Here is a 20,184-nt window from a genome sequence, read left to right as displayed (position 1 = left end):
TTGGATCCAAAACATTCTTCAGTTTGACTGAAATCAATTAAAATACATTTAAAAACTTTATAACCTCATCAACCACGGCAGCTAAAGTGTGAAAGTTTCACTGCTTCAATAAGGAACGGGGTTGCTTTTTTTAGAACAAGCCCATGATTCACCTCCACCAGATACTTTATGGTGCACCATTTGCAGGTTTTAAGAGTTTCCATCAAGTCATTTTCTTGTTCACATTGCCCTGCTTTTCATTTTCAGCCATCGGGCTATTTGCTGGAAAACGATGACATCAACCATTAGTTTTTATTCAAGCAAGGACACTTTTTTTTTCTTTAAAGCAAGAAAAAGACATATGGTCGCCCAATTTCCTGCTTTTAGACATCTGTACATTTTTAAATATTCATTAACGTTGGACACATTGGATTGAAATCACTTTAAATGGTTACTTTGGATGTTACTAAAAGGTTTTATTGTAAAGTTTTTCCATTGAGTAATCTTTCATTGGAGACATTCAGAGCATGCTGGACTTGGTGAATCAATGAAGATGGCAAGCATGGATGACAAACTAACACTTTTTAAAGCACTTTTGCACACTTTAATTCCCAGAAAAGTCAGCCATATTTATTATAATGTTTAGTGCTGAATATGCGTATAAAACTGGCACGTTACATCAGTGAGGAGAGTCTAAATATGTGCCACCGAGTACAATACAGTAAGTGCACATAAGTTAGAACCTGGATTTTGTGATCAAAGTAAAATGATGAGTGCTTCAAAGTTTTCATGCAGTCAAAAATAGTTTTTTTTTGTTTTTTTTTAGGCTTATAACACAGCACCAAAAAATTCAACCAAAATCAAAACATTCAACTGTTGCCAACACACAGGTGACAGAGCAGTATCAGGGTACAGATAATGGGATTATGGCGTTGAGTCTCACAGGCAGGACTTTTAACAAAGGATGGGATGGAGTGTTTGGGTGTTATTGGGTCAGTCAAAGGCATTACTTACTGTAATCTGGGATGGCCTTTGGACTGGGGAAGTGGTGGGCTTAATCATGATGCTACTTGTGATTTTGCTGTTGCCTTTGGCAGCAGGAGCACTACAGTTTGCAATCACCTGAGTCCTTTGCTCCTGGAGCGCCGCAGCGTGACCCTGCGAGGAACTGCCTAGGCTCTGAATGAATGGGCTTCCTAAGTGAATGTGGATTTTGTTGTCCTCTGTGGTGATGACGTTTGGCCCTGAGCTGTTGGACCTCTGGACCTGCCAGCTGCTTTGTCGTTCCGGGGTCACACGGAAGATGGCGTGGCCTCCAACAACCTCCATCTGCTCAGCAGAAAACGCGCGGTCAGGGGTGTTTGTCGTCACAGAAACGATCTGTATGGGGGACATGGCTCGGTCTGGTGTTATAGAGCCGCAGGAGTCTGGGGTTATTGCTCTGGAGTGTGTTGACATTGTCAGAGGGGATAGGGCCCTGTCCGGTGAGCACGGTTCATCGGACATGGACGAAAACTTTGATTTAGTTTGAGAAATGCATTTTGTAGTTGGAGATATGCACGCATTCTGGATGATGGTAATCCTCTGCTTTGGTGGACCCCCGCTTGTGGGTATAACAGCAGTGCTGGTGAAGGACTGGGTGTTTTCCGTGGTGGGGCTGGTGATCTCTAGCATAGCCGTGTTGTGTCCATGGTCGGGTGTCACTTTGATGTGGAGAGGTTGCCCAGGACTGTGGGTAAGCACCACATCACCAGGCTGGACATGGTTGCTGTTCTGTCTGGGCAGAGTTTTGCCGTTCACCTGACCGGGAGCATCTTTGTTTTTGAGCAACGGCCCTCGCGCTCGTCTCAAGTTGTTGTTTAGATTGTTTACGTTGTTGATGAGGGAGGTGGCACATTTGGTGAGCTGAATCTCTTTGCTGTAGTTTGCATTTTCTTCGGGCTCGCTCTCGTCATAAAGCTTTCCATTGACCACGGCGCACTCCATTGGCCCCATAGTCTTGGAGTTCGGAGACGTGAGGTCAAGCGGCTCCGTCTGAACCTCCTTGGTGGAAACATGCAGGTCGGAAAAGCGTCGTCCGTTCATGCCTGGGCGGAGACTTTTGCTGAATCGTCTGTATCTTTCAAGTTCTCGGGTGAGAGTCTCCATTTCTCTGGCTAGTTCTTTGTTTCTGACCTCCTGCTGGGTGAGTTTCCTCTGTAGTGTGGAGTGGTCTGTTTTCATGCGGCAGATCGACTCCTCTGTTCCCATGTAGTCGTGAATTTTCTCCTTAAGAGCTTCAACCTCTCTGGCCAAGTGACTTGACTTGGCTTCTTCTTCCTTTAGCCGTTTGTAGAGACTATGCTCTTGGTTGCATTCTTTCTTTTCAGCCAGTTGGTACTTTGTGAGCTCTTTTTTGGATATTTCCAGCTCCTCCATCAAGGCTTTGGCTTTGTCTTGCTCGCTGGTGAATTTTTTCTCCAGCGAATTAAACTCCTCCGTTTTTAGTAAATCCCCTTCGACCACTTTCATGTCTTTTAATTTGCAACGAAGACGTTCGACTTCTTGCGTCAAGTCCTTTACTTTGTTGTCTTCCTGGTGGAATCGGTGGACAAGAGGTGTTTTGATGTGCTCCTCTTTGGCTTTGTTTCTTAGGTATTCTCTTTCGATTGTCTCAAGTGATTGCAACCGTTTCTTCATCATGTTGAGCTTGGACTCCAAGTCGTTGCTCTTTTCCTCCTCCGCTCTCAGCTTGGCCTTCAAGTCATCTCTTTCCTTCGTAGCGCCATACATCTTCTCCTCAAGCTCTGCCTTGGATCTTAGCGCCTTCTTGCTCTCTTCGATCAGCTTCTCTGTCACAGACGTAACTTTGTCTTGTTCAGCCTGAAGCTTACCTGTGCTGTTCTGCACTTTGTTGTCCATTTGCTTTAACTTCTCGGCCATCGCCTTTCTCTCATCCACCAGCATGACCGTCAGAGTCTTCAACTTGGTTAGATCTTCCTTTAGCATTTGCTCTGTCTTTCCTAGTTGACTTTCAGCAGCTTCAAGTTCTTTGACTCTGACTTTCAAGACTTCCAGCTCACTACTCAAGATTTTTGACACTGTCCTCTCCTTCTCCAGGTTACTTTTCAATGAGCTGCACTCCTGTTTGCTTTTGCTAAAAGCATCTTCAAGCCTTTCCAAGTCAATAATTCTGTGGTTCAGTTTATCGACTTCAGCTTTCAAACACTGGCTCTGGTTTGCCTCCTTCTCCAGCTTCTTGTTGAGGTCTCTGCAGTGTCCTTCCATTCTGATCAGCTCTTCATCTTTTCCTTCCATTTCAAGTACTCGTTTTCTTAACTCCTCGAGTTCGGACACAAGACTGGAGTTTCCACACTCGCCACGGCTGATTTTGTCTCTCAGCTCCTGCAGCTCTTCTTCAGCTCTGCCCAGGGTCTTGTTGGTCTCCTCCATCTCATCAAGCTGCCGGCTGAGGGCGGACAGTTTCTGGCGCAGCTGCCTATTTTGGGCGTCTTCGCTGGTAAACTTGGCCGTCATGGCTTCTTGATCCTGATGGTGTCGGTCAGTTTGGTCACGCAGCTGAGCCTCCAGGCGAATAACTTTTTGCTCCTCCTCCTGCAGACGAGCATTAGCTGAGCTCAACTCCTCCTGAGCTTGTGAAAAACCAGTACTCAGTTCTTGGACCTTGTTTGTTTGTTGGTTTAGCTGATCTGTGAGGCGCTGCTGTTCGTCTACGACCATCAACGCAAACGATTTGAGTTTAGTCAGCTCTTCCTTGAGACTTGTGATCTTTTTGTTATTTTCTTTGTCTTTTCGTTCCTGGTAAGCTTTTTCTTGTTCAATCAGCAACTTCAACCTGCAAAAAAAAACAAAAAAAAAAACATGGCTTATTAGGACAAAAATCAGTTTGCCTACATTTTAATATAATTTAAGCTCCCCCCCCCCCCAACATAGTATCACTGCACCTCTCAAACTAATACTAATCATCATCACTTTGTTGCATGTGTTCATGCAGAAATAAAGACGGCGTCACAAAAAGCTTTAGTGTAGGGTCATAGCCTGAAAACCTTTGTTTTATGGGTAAATGCTCATCTGTAAGTGTAGCAAATAGTACATTTTACTAAGTTTTCATAGTGGCTCAGGGCTTAAAGACCATCTCAAATAAAAAAAATGTTTTTTGTGTTTTTAACACAATCTTGTGTCATTTTTCTGTTAATGGAGGACATTTATTTGGAAAATTTGGCTCAAAATTGCATATTTGAGTATTTCTCTGTTCAAATTGTGCTTTTAGAGATGACGAAAAAAGTTAGTTTGACAAAGATTGTATTTGGGATGCAGGAAAAGCGATGGGCGGGCCAAAAGTTCCCTGCTCCGCTTTATTCAGATGCATCCTCTTGTAGACAAATAGATCCATGTATGTCTTTGTTTTCCTCCTCAGAGCTGGCTTAAAACTCTATGGCTGATAGCTCTATTATTGCTCGCCATTTTTGTTGCACTGGTAATGTTGGCTTGGGGGTGTGTGGGCCTAGCAGGAGAGCCTATAAACAGAGAACTCTCAGCAAATAAGAGGGGTAAGGGCAGGTGGGGGTTTCGGCCTCAACGGTCAAAACTCAGAGGCAAATTTCTAATGAACTCCTGCTACTCTGCAGAAACTATGTCCTAGAAAACAATACAGTTTTTTTCATTTTGGCTGAAAACGGCCTAATCATAGTTAAAAAACAAACACTGCGCGCAGACAATTTTGTTTTTAAAGGACATTTGAGTGTGACCAAGCTCTGATAGCGAGGAAACAAGATGCTGCTGAAAAGTGCATTGAAGTGTAAATAACGGACATTCTTTCGGACAGATAAGAACGTTTACAAACAAGCTGGTAAAAGCAGATATGCGTGTTTTCAGTGCAAAAAGGATGTAAGCAACCTTGCTCTATCAATGATATAAACCACAAACAAAATGTTTTTGTAATATTTCCACTGATGATTGATAGCTGGAGTTCTGCATGTGCAGTTTATACAATAATGCAAATAAGCCACCTGACATGGTTGCGTTGCATTTAATGCTTCAGGTTGTGCTTCATCACCTAGCCAAAATACGGATGGGAGGGAAGCAGCTGCCAGGCATTTCCACCCAGATGCCCTGCTGGCATGGAGCGATCCCATAATTAAGGGGTTCCTCTGCCACCAGCCCTCTTCCCCCTACCATTTCCATCATTTCCAACCCCCTCCTTTTCACTCTCTTATACATTTAGAGGAATTCCCCCAACTCCTGAAAGTAATTACAGTCCCACAGAGTTTATACAGAAATATGCCCCCCCCCCCCCCCCCACCACCACCACCATCACACACACACATACACACACACACACAGACACACATACAGTAAAAACTCTCAGGAATCACTAATTCCACACACTCATTGAGGTGCGTAGGCCGTGATGTAAGTACGTTGCGGCTGGGCGGGTCACTTCTTTCATTAGCAGCTGCCAGAGGGGGCACGTTTAAGTAGACCCATGTGTGGCAATTAGACAGAACAGCACCCAATAAAATATTATAAGGATATGAATAATGATTAGGAGGTTATGATTGGTATGGTTTTCACTCACACGGAAATGTTTGTGGTCATTTTGACACATGTAGGTCCATGTTGTGATTTTTGGGTGCTTTACTATGTATATTTCAAAGTTTATTTTAATTTGTAGTTATTCAATCTTTGAAATAAAGTGTTTCAATGATTGTAAGGAGGTAAAGGCAGATAAAAAATATGTAAACTAATGTTTCTTCATGGGAATCCTTTCCTTTTTGAGCAGGGTATTTTCTTTTTTCTTTTATTGCTGATTATTACGCTTAATTGTATAAATAACCAGTAAAACAATGCTATTTATTTTTGACATTTGACCAAAAAAAGAGAAAAAAACAGTCATATTTTCTTAAATATATAAATTACTTATATCTCAAACAACAGCCACTTTTTTTATGTGTTCAAAAAAAGATCATACGTTTCAGAGGTGGTGTTTTCTGAGCAGAACTTGTTTAAAAACAGGCAGCCATCTCTTTTGCAAACAACCCCGTTGTCTGTTTACTTAATCGCTTATCTCAGTCCCCGCTGTTTTTCTGGTGAAGTCATCGGCCAAAATAGAAAGAGAAACGCACTTTGTTCCCAAGAAGGATGCAAAATTTTGTTGATCTCATGTTTCTTTCCCACAAAAACCTTGTAAGCTCTGAACTGAATCCTCCGAGCTGCATGCAGGGACATTAGGAAAACATTAAAGCCGTGTACTTTGTGCCACGGGAGGACAATTAGGTTCCGATTACTCGTTCCTTGAGTTTTTCTCATCATGGTCACACACACATACAGATGAATGCGTTTAGGCAGCACATCTGACATCAATTCTTCTGTAAGATATAATTCAGAGCAGACTTAGCATGTTCTGAAGATGGGGTGACAACACAAAAACCTTCTGGCTCTGACCCACAACTGATGACAAGTCGGTTAAGCGAGTGGCATTGAGAGTGATTGCCTTTTACGCAGAGTTCCTTGAATTTCTTTGAACAAATTACTCAGTTCCCGAAAAGCTGATTGCATCTCAAGGAGACAAACCACCCACTTCCTAAAATGAATCCCTAATGTGTGAAAAATGTGCCACAAAAAAAAACCTCTCACTTCCTGGAAAGCCGATGTGTTTCAACATAAAAGGAAATGTCCAGTTTGGAGCATTTTAACCTCTCTTTAAGTGACTGGAAACTACTGCTCACCCGCTGCTGAAAGCTGCCTTCATATGTCAGGGCCGCTAACCACTTGTGATTAGGTCATGTATGCAAACACGCATGTCTTGTGACAAGCATCCCACTCTCAGACTAGTTTGCTGATTGATGCATACATGGTTAAAGTCCACACATGATAAGTGGTTCGCTTCTAGAGAGCAATCGAAAGGTTCATTAACAGATTATTATTAATAACCCAAAAAAATGGTAAAAGGATTACAGATTACAAAAGATTCCTGAAAGAAGAAAACTGTTAGAAATGTTCTATTAAACAAAGGATCTTCAATTCTTTCTTGTTTTAGTTTTAAAATATTTAACAAAACAAGTGACTTTGCATCTTGTCCACTAGTTAAATGTTTTTAAAAATAGCATTAATTTAATGTATATCAGGTTTAGTTACATTTGGAACTAAAAATGTGTAGAGAAATCACATTTTGACATATAAATTTCACATTTTATGTAACAGATCCACAATTTATAAAAGTGTTTTTAAAAAAAAAAAAGGTGCATTATTTTGGCTTTTCTTATGAAAGTTCCCTTACCTTAGAGCTACACGGAGAAAGAAACGCTCATTTATTTATTAGTATTGGATTTATTTGAATGAAAACACTTTTAAAAACCTGCAGAATAAAGTCAAATTTTATTGATTGGCACAACTAAAAATGTAGATTGTTGTTGTTTTGCACCTATTTACTTTATTTATTTTTTAGAATGTTAGTTTAAACCACAAAAGCCTACAAATTAAAAAGTTTTACAGTTTTAAATGTCTAAAATAGTTCGAATCTGTATTTTGTCTATTTTTATTTTCTTTTTCTCCTTTTTTTTTTTTTTTAATGTTTCAAATTCTTTTTCAGATTTGACCAAAAAAAAGTAACACTCTAAGCAGACAGATTTATCTGAAACTAATCTCCTTTAAGATTTTACACAGAAACATTACGACTTTAGCACCAGAAGTAAAACTAAAATGAGTCCAAATAAACTCCAAAGTGTTAATACCGTATTCCTGAGCACTCACCTACTCACAAACCTACCACCGAGTTAACTTTCCTTAAAGTTTTAGATCATTTTTTTCCCTCAGATTCCAGCTTTAGTTTGATTGTTCCTACCTTTTCCCGGCTTTCCCGCTACACGCTCATTATCTGGCAGCACAACACTCGACTCCTCTTCACTTCACTCTCTGTGTAGCTGTAATGTGGGCATTCCTGCAGTCAGACCAAACAATAAAGGATGTGCTCCCTGCCTGTGGACCATGACATCATCCCGTCCATATATGGAACTGTGCACTGCAGCAGCTCGCAGTAAGGGGGTGCGCTGGCTTGCATGTGTGGCTGCGCTGTGCGCTCATGTCCTCATGGGGAGCGGTTTTAACTACAGGTTGCTGTTTAAGGAAGAAGGGAAAGGTATTTTTCAAATGTGTGAAATATCTGCCTGGGCTGTCACTGCTCTGAGGGAAAGGCAACAGGGTGAGGAAAGATGAGCGGTTCCAGTTACCGTGTTTCCTTCTGACTCTTGTCAAGTTTAGGAAAAAAAGAAATCTCCTTGCAAACTGCAGGATTTGTACATGAAAGCAGTTGCTCTACAAGCCGGATTCATTACATCTGCTTACTTTGCTGCCCACACCTGAAGGATCTCCTTTCATTTAATGCAGATTTAATGACAGGGCAGATCTTTTGCTACCAGACAGCTAGTGCCAGTCTTTTAGAGTCACTGAATCAGCAATATATTTTTTTAATGGAAAATTTAGATTTTAAGGCAACCAAAATAGATGAAAAATAAAAATGTTTGCTGGTTTAGAAAGTTGTTTTTTTTATTTTTAGAAAAATAAACATGTTTGCTGGTTTAGAAAGTTGTTTTTTATTTTTAACATTTTAAGGATAATTTAGAAAAGTATTATGCTGCGTTCACACCAATCACAATTCGCATGGCATATTTGCGTTTTGTGCCTCAGCTTAGACTCGTGGCAAATTCACTGCTAGACGCTCCTCCAAAAATGTGTTCATAAACCTGACGCTCCAGCCGCTTGTGGGAGGAGCTACTGTCAGCTTCATTACTACATGGAAGCATTGACGATATCTTAATATACAGTCAATGCGTGGAAGACACGGATGCTGTTTAGAGATCAGGTTTATTATTACTTTGAAAAGCTCTGGAAAAAGGATCGGTAATCACGTCTTCATATCTGGGTTCATGAGATCATTTACAGACTCTCCCAGTACGGTGAGATTTCTCATGGGACCTTAAGTGGACCGCTCACATTGACTTGGTCCGGAAAAAGGCTCAGCAGAGGTTGTTCTTCCTGCGACAACTCAAAAAGTTCAACCTGCCTCAGGAGCTGCTGACCATCTTCTACACGGCAATAATCCAGTCTGTCCTGACCACATCCATCACGGTCTGGTTTGGTTCAGCTACCAGACACAACAGTAACAGACTACAGAGAATCATTAGATCTGCTGAGAGGATTATTGGTTCCAGCCTTCCCCCCATTCAGGATCTGTACCGATCCAGAGCCAGGAAGCGGGCTGGCAGGATCGTAAAAGACCCCTCTCATCCTGGACACTGCTTTTTCAGCCTCCTCCCATCAGGACGGCGCTTTAGGACAATGCGAACCAAATTCACTCGCCACAAAGACTCGCCACTTCTTCCCCCGAGCTGTCACTCTTATGAACTCCTGACTCCGGACTACTCAGGGACACTGTACAACCACAAACTGTCAAACTGGATTTACTGCTGCTGCATTTTTTTGACTTTTTTATTTTAATCCATTCCTTTATTTAGTTATCTTTATTTATTCATACAGCTACCTTACATCTACCTTCTTTTTATTATTTATCTTTTTATTATTTATCCTTTTACCTTGCTAGTTTGCACGAGAGCACAAGTAACCGAAGTCAAATTCCCTGTACATGCGCTGTACTTGGCAAATAAAGTGATTCTGATTTACCATCTGCTGCAGGAGCTGCGTCTGAAAGACGGCATTAGTCCAAAAATGACTTCCTCATTGGTCAACGCCACACACATTCTTCGCCAAAGTTCAGATATTTAATTTTTTGCAGTGAATATACAGAATTTTTGCCACGTTGTTGCACGCCCTGCTGCCAGAGCCCTGCTGTGCACCTGATGCTCAAGCATACTCTGATCATGTTTGTACACTGAATTAATATTTTGGCTCTACGGGTTGACTGAGCAATCTACAACCTTGATATTTGATGCGGGCGTCCTGCATGCCCCATGCCTATTTTTCACCTGCAGACAGCCTGGATCCATCCATAAGGGCAGTTATGACTAAGGCTTCACAGAGGAATTACATAAGTCCAACACTATAAAGCCCAGTCAGACCGATTTTCTTAAAGCTGATGTTTGATAGCAGCACACATTCTTGTTAATAGCTGACAGAGATTATATTTGACAAAAGTATTGACAGAATGTAACAACTTTTTTTCTCATAAAGGGTTAACTCACACCACATCGAGGCAATATTTTCATATTGGGACACTATTTCTTACTTTCTATTACTATATAGAAAACATAATTATGAGCATTGACAGACTTGTACAGACAGCTAGATCATAGCTAGACGGTGTGTAATATGAGCAATCATAGTGGAATTTGGCTGATCTCCTCTGACCTTAAATTCTTTTTCGTATGATAAGATGGGTTTTAATCCACAAGTGTTGGTTGGAAAATGTCTTTGTTGATAACCACAGGCAGCAACATTCAAAGGAGAGTCTTAGACTATTTGGAAATCACAAAAAGTAATTACCAAAATAACAGTCTCACAATCACGTTAGCACTCGATCTGGGTCCATTCTAGTGACAGGTAGCGCTCGTTTGGAGTTAGTTTAAAAAGGCAGCAGCTGGATTCTTTACATGGGTTAAAGAAGGAACATATTAGCCGTGTTGGCAGTTCCTCTCTGGCTCTCTGGGAAGAACTGAATTGAGCATGAAGTGGCTTTGATTGGTTGTTCCACTTTTAAAATTTCTCTGTACGTCTCAGTCATGCTGTCCACATGTGATCCGTCACAGATCCTCCACTCCTCTACATGGCCGTGATTGGATGTCCTGGGAAAAAAGGTTTCTTTATTACATTTTTATACCTAGTATTAAATTTGGCTGTTATTATGTTTTGTTCTTTGTTTCGGTTTTTATGTCAATTATTCAATACATAGGTTACTTGTGATGTTGAAAAATATGCTGGGCGGGCCACAAGCATTCTGATTCATCCACTTTCAGGCAACTAGATTCATGTACGTGTTCATTTTCCTCGTCCTGCTCAAAACTGTACAGTTGGATAACTCTAGTATTGATCGCCCCACTATCCATACATCCATATATACACATATATATATTGGTCTTTTTAAGGAATTCTACATCAAATTTTGTTTTCACACCGTAAAGCTCAAAAGTTAGTTTGGCAACATACATAAAATGTTACTTTCTTAAATTAACCTTCAGTGATTTGAATCATAGACCTTGTAGACTCTTTTTATAATAATTATAGTCTTTCCACAACTCATTTTTATACCAAAAATAAACATTACACTTTGTTTCTAAAAAACCCTTTAACCTCTGAAGCTAGATTTAATATTTAAGACTATTTTTGTGGTGGTGAATGTCTACAAACTGCCTCATTGTTTTTCTCACGTCAAAGACTAAAAAAAACATGGGTCCTAATAACTTGATCTGTTTATAGATTTCAGCCAACATGGTGACGACAACAAAGCTACAAATCTTGGTTAAAGACCCACTCATATCTTCTGAGATATTTTAGAAGCATTCCCTTTTAAATGATGAGTGATGATGCCGTTTTTAACCAAAATCAAATAACCTGTCTCGTTTTCTAGGACATACTTTCTGAAGAGTGGCAGCAGTTAAAATAGAAATTTGACTCTGAGTTGTGGGAGGAATTGTTGGCACGTAGCAACCCCACACCCCTTCCCCTCCGTATTCCAGAGAGCTCTCTGTTTACACTTTCTCCTGCTAGCCTGCAGCCCCTCACAAACCCTAACATTACCAGTAAAGCAAAAATGGCAAGCAATATTGAAGCTATCCAGCTGTAACGTTTAGAGGCAGATGTAAACATCTACATATCTCCTCCTAAAATTGTGACCGGTACAGCACATAGGTGTTGATTCTCCATATTCCCTCTACTGAGCATGAGCAGATCGAGGTACCACTCAACGTATTTTCTACATCACAAATAAGATCCCTCTCAAAAAGTTTTTCATCTATTTTCTAAATCACAACAATTTGAGTAATGAAATATTCAAATGCAATTTTAAGCTTCCTTTTCCTAATATATGTCCTCCATCAACAGAAAAAGCCACAAAGTCATGTAAAAAAACACCAAAAACACAATTTCAATTTTCATCTGTGTGGGTTTATGAGTGCAACCTTTTGCCAAACAAATGAGGTAGCTATGTTCTCAAAGATTTTGATGACCTCTTAAAACTGAATTTTTATTCTTTCTTTTTCCTTTTCCGTCAGTCAAATGTTTTCAATCACAATCCTAAAAAGAAAATAGAAATTGACATTATTAAAAGGAAATGTTCCACAGTTTATTGGGTGATAATCACTGTAGGTTTCTTTTTTTCCATATTCCAACAATTCTCAGAACAACTTTGTTAAACTTTGAGACTAAAGCAGGTAATCCTATGGTAGCCTCTTTGTTAGCTCTTCCGACACTCCTGCAGGAACCGCCTTTCTGTGTGTCCGACAACAAACAAACTCAAAGTTTTTCCATGCTACTGTGTAATCACAGCTTAAGGTAGCAGCTCTCCATCAGTGGCGCATTGTTCCCATGACAATGCCGCTTTGCTGCTCCCCACACCACTTCCACCCAACTCATCCATTTCTCAATCCACATTTATAAAAGCCTTAATGCTGCATGTCACCAACAACGCTGTCATTTTTAGGGACCCGTATTAGAACGGTGGGTAGGAAAGGTCATCGCTGTCAACGTCTATTGTAAGAAAAATATGTTTAAAAACAAACAAACAATGGGGGTATTGTTGCTGCAGGAACATTTAAAAGCAAGGAACATGTAATCAGCAAAAGCAGATTACGTGTAGCATTGGGATGCTTGACAATACAATAAGACAGCAGGTTAAAGCTATAGACATACGTTTTGGGCTGCAAGATGCAGCTACAAGCACTTCCAGTGAAAGAAAAGCATAAGGCTTCCTGTCTCCTGCTTTCCAAATTAAATGTGTCGTGGCTTCGGCAGTGGTTGAGGTCAGGGTTGTTAAACGTTATGAGCTCTGCCAGCCGGGCTGAGGGGAAACGGATATTTGTTGGATTAATTTAAAGCAACCCTGTGCCAGACTGTTATTTAATAGCTCAAGCATGTCATTTATCAGCTGCAGATACAAAAGTCCAAGTTCAAATCTGTCCTTTCTCCTTAAGTCTGAATATTCTTGTCTTATCAATAGCTTTAAGCTAAATTTAATAAATATTTTATATATGTTTTCTAACAAATCCAATCATCTTGGAGCTTGTTAGCTGAAGAAGTAGCATTGACTCATCATATCTGGAGCCAGGAATGAGGCAAAAATTCTTAGAAAGTGTAAAACACGTACATCTTCCAGTGGATTACAAACTGGACATAAGACAAGACTTTGGAGACATTTTTTTGTGTACAGATAGACATGTAGCATAAACAACCCCACAGTCTATACTTTTTTTTGTTGTTGTTTATCTTAATGCTATAACACCGGAGATGTTACCAGCAACAGGAAATAACACGCTCTCTGAATTATTGTAAGTCTTCGACTGTGTACGCAATTAACGTAATTCTAATGCATTCTGAAAGCTGAAAAAAGCAGCTTTGGATTAACTTGCAAAACATTGTTGCTGCTTTCCTCAGCTTGTAGAATTTGTTTGAAATTGCACAAACAGTCAAAGAGTTAAGGTAATTCAAAGAGTGCTAATACTGTTAATACTACCTACGGCGTTTAACCCTTTAGCACTGGAGCTTTAGCTCTAGTGTTTACATTGTTTCGACAACCATAACTCTTCAACTGTTTACACAATTGACATAATTCCAGCTGATTCTGAAGCGGAGAAAGCAGCCTTGGGGGGATATGCAACACTTTACAGTAGTGAACTGCTATGTAATCGATGTAAACTGTTCACACAATTAACATAATTCCAACAGATTCTGTCATAGAGAAAACCAGCTTTGCGCAAATTTTCAACACTTCCAAATATTATTGTTGCATATCAGCTCAAAGTTCCTTTTCTCAGCTTTCAGAATTCATTCAAACTTTAATTGCGCAAAGGTCAAAGAATTTATGTAATTCAATGAGAGCCAATACTGGATCTGCCGCTTTGGTGTTTAACCCTTTAGCACCGGAGCTTTATCTTTAGTGTTCACACTCTCTCAACAACCGTAACTCTTCAACCTTTTATGCAAAGCTAATTCCAGTGGATTCTAAAGCAGAAATTAGCAGCCTTGTGCTGATACGCAACACTTTAAAATCATGAAACTTGCACAATCAGCATAAACCTTTTACACAATTATAGTAATTCCATTTGGTTCTGTTGCAGAAAGCCACGCAACACTTTACATTGTTAATGTGTTGCATACCGGTGAAAAGATGCCTTTCTTCACATCAGAATCATCTGATTCATGTTGATAGTGTCAAGTATATCAAAAAGTACCGGTATGTCTGATTCAGGTGTTGCCAGCAACATTTTTTGGTTAGTTCCCTATAAGTCTTCTTTTTCTTTCGGCTTTTCCCATCAGGGGTTGCCACAGCGAACAAGTCGCATGGTAAACTTGTTTTACGCCGGATGCCCTTCCTGACGCAACCTTCTCAAAGCAACCGGGCTTGGGACCGGCACAGAAGTAGAGAAGGGAACAGGGAGCAGCCCGGATTCGAACCCTGGTTTCACGGACGGAAGGCGCCGCAAACCAGCACGAGCTAAACCGGCTCCCAGTTAGTTCCCTATAAGTATTTAAGGTATTCTGTCCTGCAAAGTTTGGTAATTTGAGTACGTAAGTTAACCCTTGTGCTATCCAAGGCACTTTAACATTGGAAGTTGGTTCATCTAGACCCACTAGACAGTGCTCTAAACCTTTTTTCTTTAATCATTTGTTATCTTCACTGGTGTCCATGAATTACATGAAATCTTTCCACCTTTATCCACCTTTGTCATGGTAGGGATAAGACATCAATGTAAGGAATCGGGTCATCTGTACCCCATAGGATAGCACAAGGGTTAAAGCAGATCTTGATAATTAAAAAAATCTTAAGTTCAAAAGTCTCTATGTTCCAAACACCATCCGGCTGGTGCTTCATCCCTTAGCCATGATGTATTCCACTTTTATGTGCTCTCCTATTTTTCTTCAACAAACTGTTTGCTCTCGGGACAAACAATTCGGTCATCCCGAAGTTCTATTTCTGGGTCTGCACATGCTCAGAGCACACTTGAAACAGATGTTGAGGATCAAACACGAGAGCAGGCCACATGAACATGTTTGCTGTGACAAGCCACAGCCAAATGACGAATGGTAAGGGGGAGTGAAGATGTGTTGTATAACCACCAAGGAATGAATGCAGCTCTGACACTGCCTCCAAGAATGTGGACATTTGGTTGAATGAGAATCCTGTGACATTCCAGTGTGGGCTTAATCATAAAAATGAGTGTAAAGAAGTGTGCGAGAAACCAAAATCCCAAATTCTGCTCAGACTGCCACAAGATGACATTCTCCCGATATTCAGGTGGCCTTGTCACTGTTTCCACACAGTGCTGGCTCCCACATCGTGATACATTAACATCAGGAAAAGAATTCTGCAGTTTTTGGTGTTTATTGCGGTTTGCAAGAAGATGAAAGGTCTGTTTGTTGTTGGATTTTTCCAAGGTTTGCCTGTTTCAAAGTTTATTAAAGTCTCAGTTGATCTTGAAAAACTAAAGTGGATTTCAGGGAAGTGACTGATCTCACAAAAAAGTAAGCTAGGCTTACTAAACCAAACTCCTCTACTGTATTTTCCGCAATATGTGGCATACCGTCAATGAATGGATTGTTTTTGAACTTATGTCACATCTAAGGTGCACTAAGCAAGACAATAGTCAGAGATAAGTCAGTAAGACTTTATTAACTGCATTCACATTAACTCTAGAACTTGTTTATAACACATTGGCCATGTTAAAACATAAGCGTATTTACAATACCTGTAGCTTCCAACCTTCTTTGCAACACGTAAAAAAACAGACTGATACACAGTCCGACACCTCTACACGTTTATTGGGTGCTATTGGCGTACTCGCAATAGCACACAATCAAAGACTTTGACGGAGTGTAGCTTACCTCTCAAAATCGCTTAATTATCAGTAAACACAACCAGAATTAATCCATATATAAGTCTCTCTGGGTATAAGGCACACTGTTGTTGTTTTTTTGAAAGAAATTAAGGCTTTTAAGTGTGCCTTCTAGTCTTATAGACTTGAAAATGCAATATTTTTTAATGAGCTGCATCAATTCTTTCATATTTTAGGACACTAAACAAACAGATGAATTTATACATTTTTTGAACCCTCAGTAATTCCTAAAAGCGTCATACATTTCCCCAAAAATCTTGGTCATGACAGAACAAGGGGGAAAATAAATTTCTTAAGAATGTGTAGTAGAAATAGTACATTGACAATTATGGCTACATATGGGTGTGGTGGTCAGCACTGTTGACTCACAAAAAATAGGCCCTTGTTCAAATCCCGGCAAGGTCCTTTCTGTGTGCTGTCTTTTCTCTCTATGCATGCGTGGGTTTTCTCCAGGCACTCCAACTTCTTACCAGAGTCCAAAAACATGCTTTATAGGTTGATTAGTGTTGCTACATTGTCCCTTTGGTGTTGGAGTGCATTTTTGTGTCTGTGTGTAGGTGTGGCCCCACAATGCCTTGGGTGAACCCCACCTTCGCGCTGAAGTGATTGCGATAGGCCTTGACCCTGCACAGGTCAAAGCAAGACAACTAAACAAATTGATGGATAAATACATTTGTATGAATGGCAGCTTTATGTAATTGCAATTCTGTCTTTACATACCCTTTAACTTTGTTATTGATGCTCACTTTGGAATGATATTGCCACAAAGGAAAAAGCCTAAAGAAAACTAAGCTAATCCTCCTACCATCATTCATTAATATATACATCTGCACTTCCTCACAATTCAATATCTTCCCACAAATATTGTATTAACCTTTTCTTGATTCTGTACTTGCTTGGTATAACATTGTTGACCGTTTTTCTTGCACTAAAACTTAAGTTCCTGTCTGTTACAGTCCAACTGATAGTGCACATAAGTATCTAAATAAGATTAAATTGGAATTGGAATTTAGCTATATTTGTTAAAATTTTGTAAAAAATCTATTTTCTGAAGCCTTTATACTGATGTATTGCCCTTAAGGGGATTTTTAATACTTGAGATAAGACTAAAGGCCCTAAAGCTACGTTCACATTGTCCTCGGCAACGCGCTTTCGGGCGACAGTTTCTAATGACTAGTTTATATAAACCCCACATACAGTACAGACCAAAAGTTTGGACACACCTTCCCATTCATTTGAATGAGAAGGCGTGTCCAAACATTTGGTCTGTACTGTACATGCACGTTTCGGGCTTCCACATTTAAAAAGTCTTGCATTCACGCATAGCTGCACAGATTTTAAGACCGTTTTCAAGCTCTACGTACTAAATACCTTGCCACTGAACGTGCATTAATATTTAAACCAGGTCAGCCTTTGACCAATCAGGGATTCGTATTCTGGTTGTGACACAGATGGCGTCCTTTTCAATTCCCAGAAGTGCCAACTGTTTGAAAATTGATCATGGAGGAGAAACTACGGTAATAATTGCAGTTTGTGACTGGCTGGAATTATGACACCAAGTCTTTCATATATTGGAATTGAACTTTGAAAGGAAAAGCCTGGAACAAGATTTGCAAGATTTCTAAATTTTCTAGATTTTTAAACGGTGGCAAAAGAAAAGAATAAGTATCCCCTCACTGCTTTTCCTGTCTGAACATTGTGGGCTATACGCGAATGCAAGAACTTGCTATACACTCAAAATGCTCCCAATGTGTATGTAGCTTAACAGGAATCATAACTAGTTAGTATTGTGACCCTTTAATACTGGAGCTGTCACTGGCAACATTTAAATAGCTCACTATCTTTGACTTATTGTAATTCTTTGACCGTTGACGCAAACCATGTAAGCACCTTACTATTGTAAATTGTTGCATATCAGCGCAAACCTTCTTTTCTCCACTTCAAAATTTGCTGGAATTATTTTGATTACAGAACTGGTTAATCAGTTACTGTAGTCAAAGAACGTCAACACTGGAGCTAAACCTCCGGTGTAAAAGGGTTGATGTATCCACAGGCGTCCTAATGATTGACTAATCTAATCAACTTCTAATGCTCTAACCAGATGTTGATGAGAGATATTCCATAGGACAATGGAAACACTAAGTACTCTGCACCAATCGATAGTTGTGGTAACACCACGCCACTGAACGAGACAGTCACGGATGACAGTGCACCTACCTTCCCCATTTATTGTCTTTTCAGGTGTCATGGACATGGTCTGATCTCGCCCCGCATGCTGAACACCGTCTGACGAACACGTGCTTGTGTAATACACACAGCCTGAAGCCTGATTACCTGACATACATGCATGACATCACCGACTCATAATCAAATCCATATGTCTCTTTTGCTCCTTTTGGAGTCCATTTTTCTCACATTTTCTGTAAATTTTTTAGCATCTTCACATCTTTTGTTTGTCTTTCTACTGTGCAAATTTTAATACCCCCAATCCTCCCTCTTCACTTCTATTTTGTCTTTGATCCCTTAAGTCCCTGTTTTTGTATCTTAATTTGTTGGCATCCTTGGCATCAGGAACAAGAAGCAGGAACAATATTCATTTATTGGCCTTGTATGGCAAAAATTTGGTTTTAAAAGGCTTTGAATCTGCTGATGACTTTTTGTACTTAAGGCAAATGTGGATTCAAATAAATTTTAAAAAGGCCTATTTAGATAGGCACTCAGTCTATTTTAGTTCTTTATTTTTCTTTACAAAGGACTTTGACCTCAAATCCTTTTGATGTCACTAAAGGGAGCATCAAATAATTACATCCAAGTCAATTTATTCTATCATTTTGCTTTTTCAAAAAACCAAGATTTATTGTTTAATTATATCACAAATAATTTTGCACCTTCCAAAGAAAGAATAAAAAAAAAAAGAATAGAGAAAACCTCAAGTCCTAATATCCCAATACTTTTTTGGAATTTTTGAAAAGAAAATCACAAAGACTGACAGAACTTTCTGTGAAAATCTTTCCAAAATAAGGGTCAATTGAACCATTTTGAAAGCCCAAAACCTGTGAGGTCTTTCAATGCACATCCCTGTTTACTTATGTCTTCCAGAATAAATGTACTAGAGATCATATCTTGCATTAGGAATATATATAATATTTAAACTTGCGTTGGTTTTGAAGTTAATTTAGTGTCATATCATAACGGTACGAACACGTCATCCCACCACAAAGTGATGCGAGATTATAGGCAGGAATCTGTCATCCAGCGTCAGATTGAAGGGCTACACATCACAGGGAGGCTTTAATTTGCAAACTAACAACAGCTATTGCCCAACAAAAGACCACACTTGTTGGGAGAAAATGAGCAGAGGTGTGCACAAGTGTGAGCGCAGGCGTACAGATGATAATCATTACTTACCACCCACTCCCCAACACTTTGGACTTTGATGTAAAATCGTGACCGTCCAAGGAGGATGTGACCATCCCTGTTTGTACAGACAGTGGATTTCAAAGCAGAGGAGCAACAGCATCCATTTAGCCAACAAAAATTTGGGAATTCTGGATAAAGCAGTTCCTAAAATACAAGTCCTTTGACTATCTTTATTTAGACGTCGTGCAAGCATATCTGTTAATCCTTTTATTTGTGTGTGACTCAGCTTCCACATGAGTGACTGTTGTCACAGTATCTAACGAGGATGGGGAAGGTGCCACTTTTCTAACAGCGTAACCGCTACCTATCTAATCTCTTAATGTTAGCCTTCACATAGGCCCATGGAAGACAACCAAACTTTACCATTAGCGCTAAAGCTGTTTAAGATGGAGCCCTGACCAGACTGGAAGATATTTGCGTGCAACCAAACCACTCATTTATTTTAAGCTCGATTAAGATAGAAACCCAGTGGTTTAAGTGACCCTTATTTCGCTGCTCTGTTCTAACCATAAGCACGGTTTTCCACCAAACCACCTACTTTTACTCTGTTTGACATGATTTTTATCACAGCTACGATGAGAAATGTTGAATATGAGACCAGCATAGGGTGAAACAGTATGAAAGGAAGCCAGCTCCTTCTAAAAAATTGTTCTTAAAAACACAGAAAATATAAATTACTTAATCTGGTCAAAAGAAAATCCATGCATCTGTGAAGAAAACTCATGGA

At 39.8% G+C, this 20,184-nt stretch overlaps 1 protein-coding gene across 2 annotated transcripts in view; it reads right to left on the bottom strand.

Annotated features, from left to right (window-relative positions):
- LOC101156068 (filamin A-interacting protein 1-like) overlaps positions 1 to 20,184 on the bottom strand; it is a 78,012-nt gene that overhangs the window by 4,338 nt on the left and 53,490 nt on the right. For both annotated transcript variants that reach the window (XM_023964838.1, XM_023964840.1), the window contains exon 5: positions 994 to 3,814. In XM_023964838.1, coding sequence (XP_023820606.1) covers positions 994 to 3,814 — 2,821 coding nt within the window. The remainder of the gene's footprint in view (positions 1 to 993; positions 3,815 to 20,184) is intronic.

This window comes from Oryzias latipes, chromosome 2 (genome assembly GCF_002234675.1).
Source record: "Oryzias latipes chromosome 2, ASM223467v1".
In the NCBI taxonomy this organism is placed as follows: Eukaryota; Metazoa; Chordata; class Actinopteri; order Beloniformes; family Adrianichthyidae; genus Oryzias; species Oryzias latipes.
This window is presented reverse-complemented; position numbering and strand designations above follow the sequence as displayed.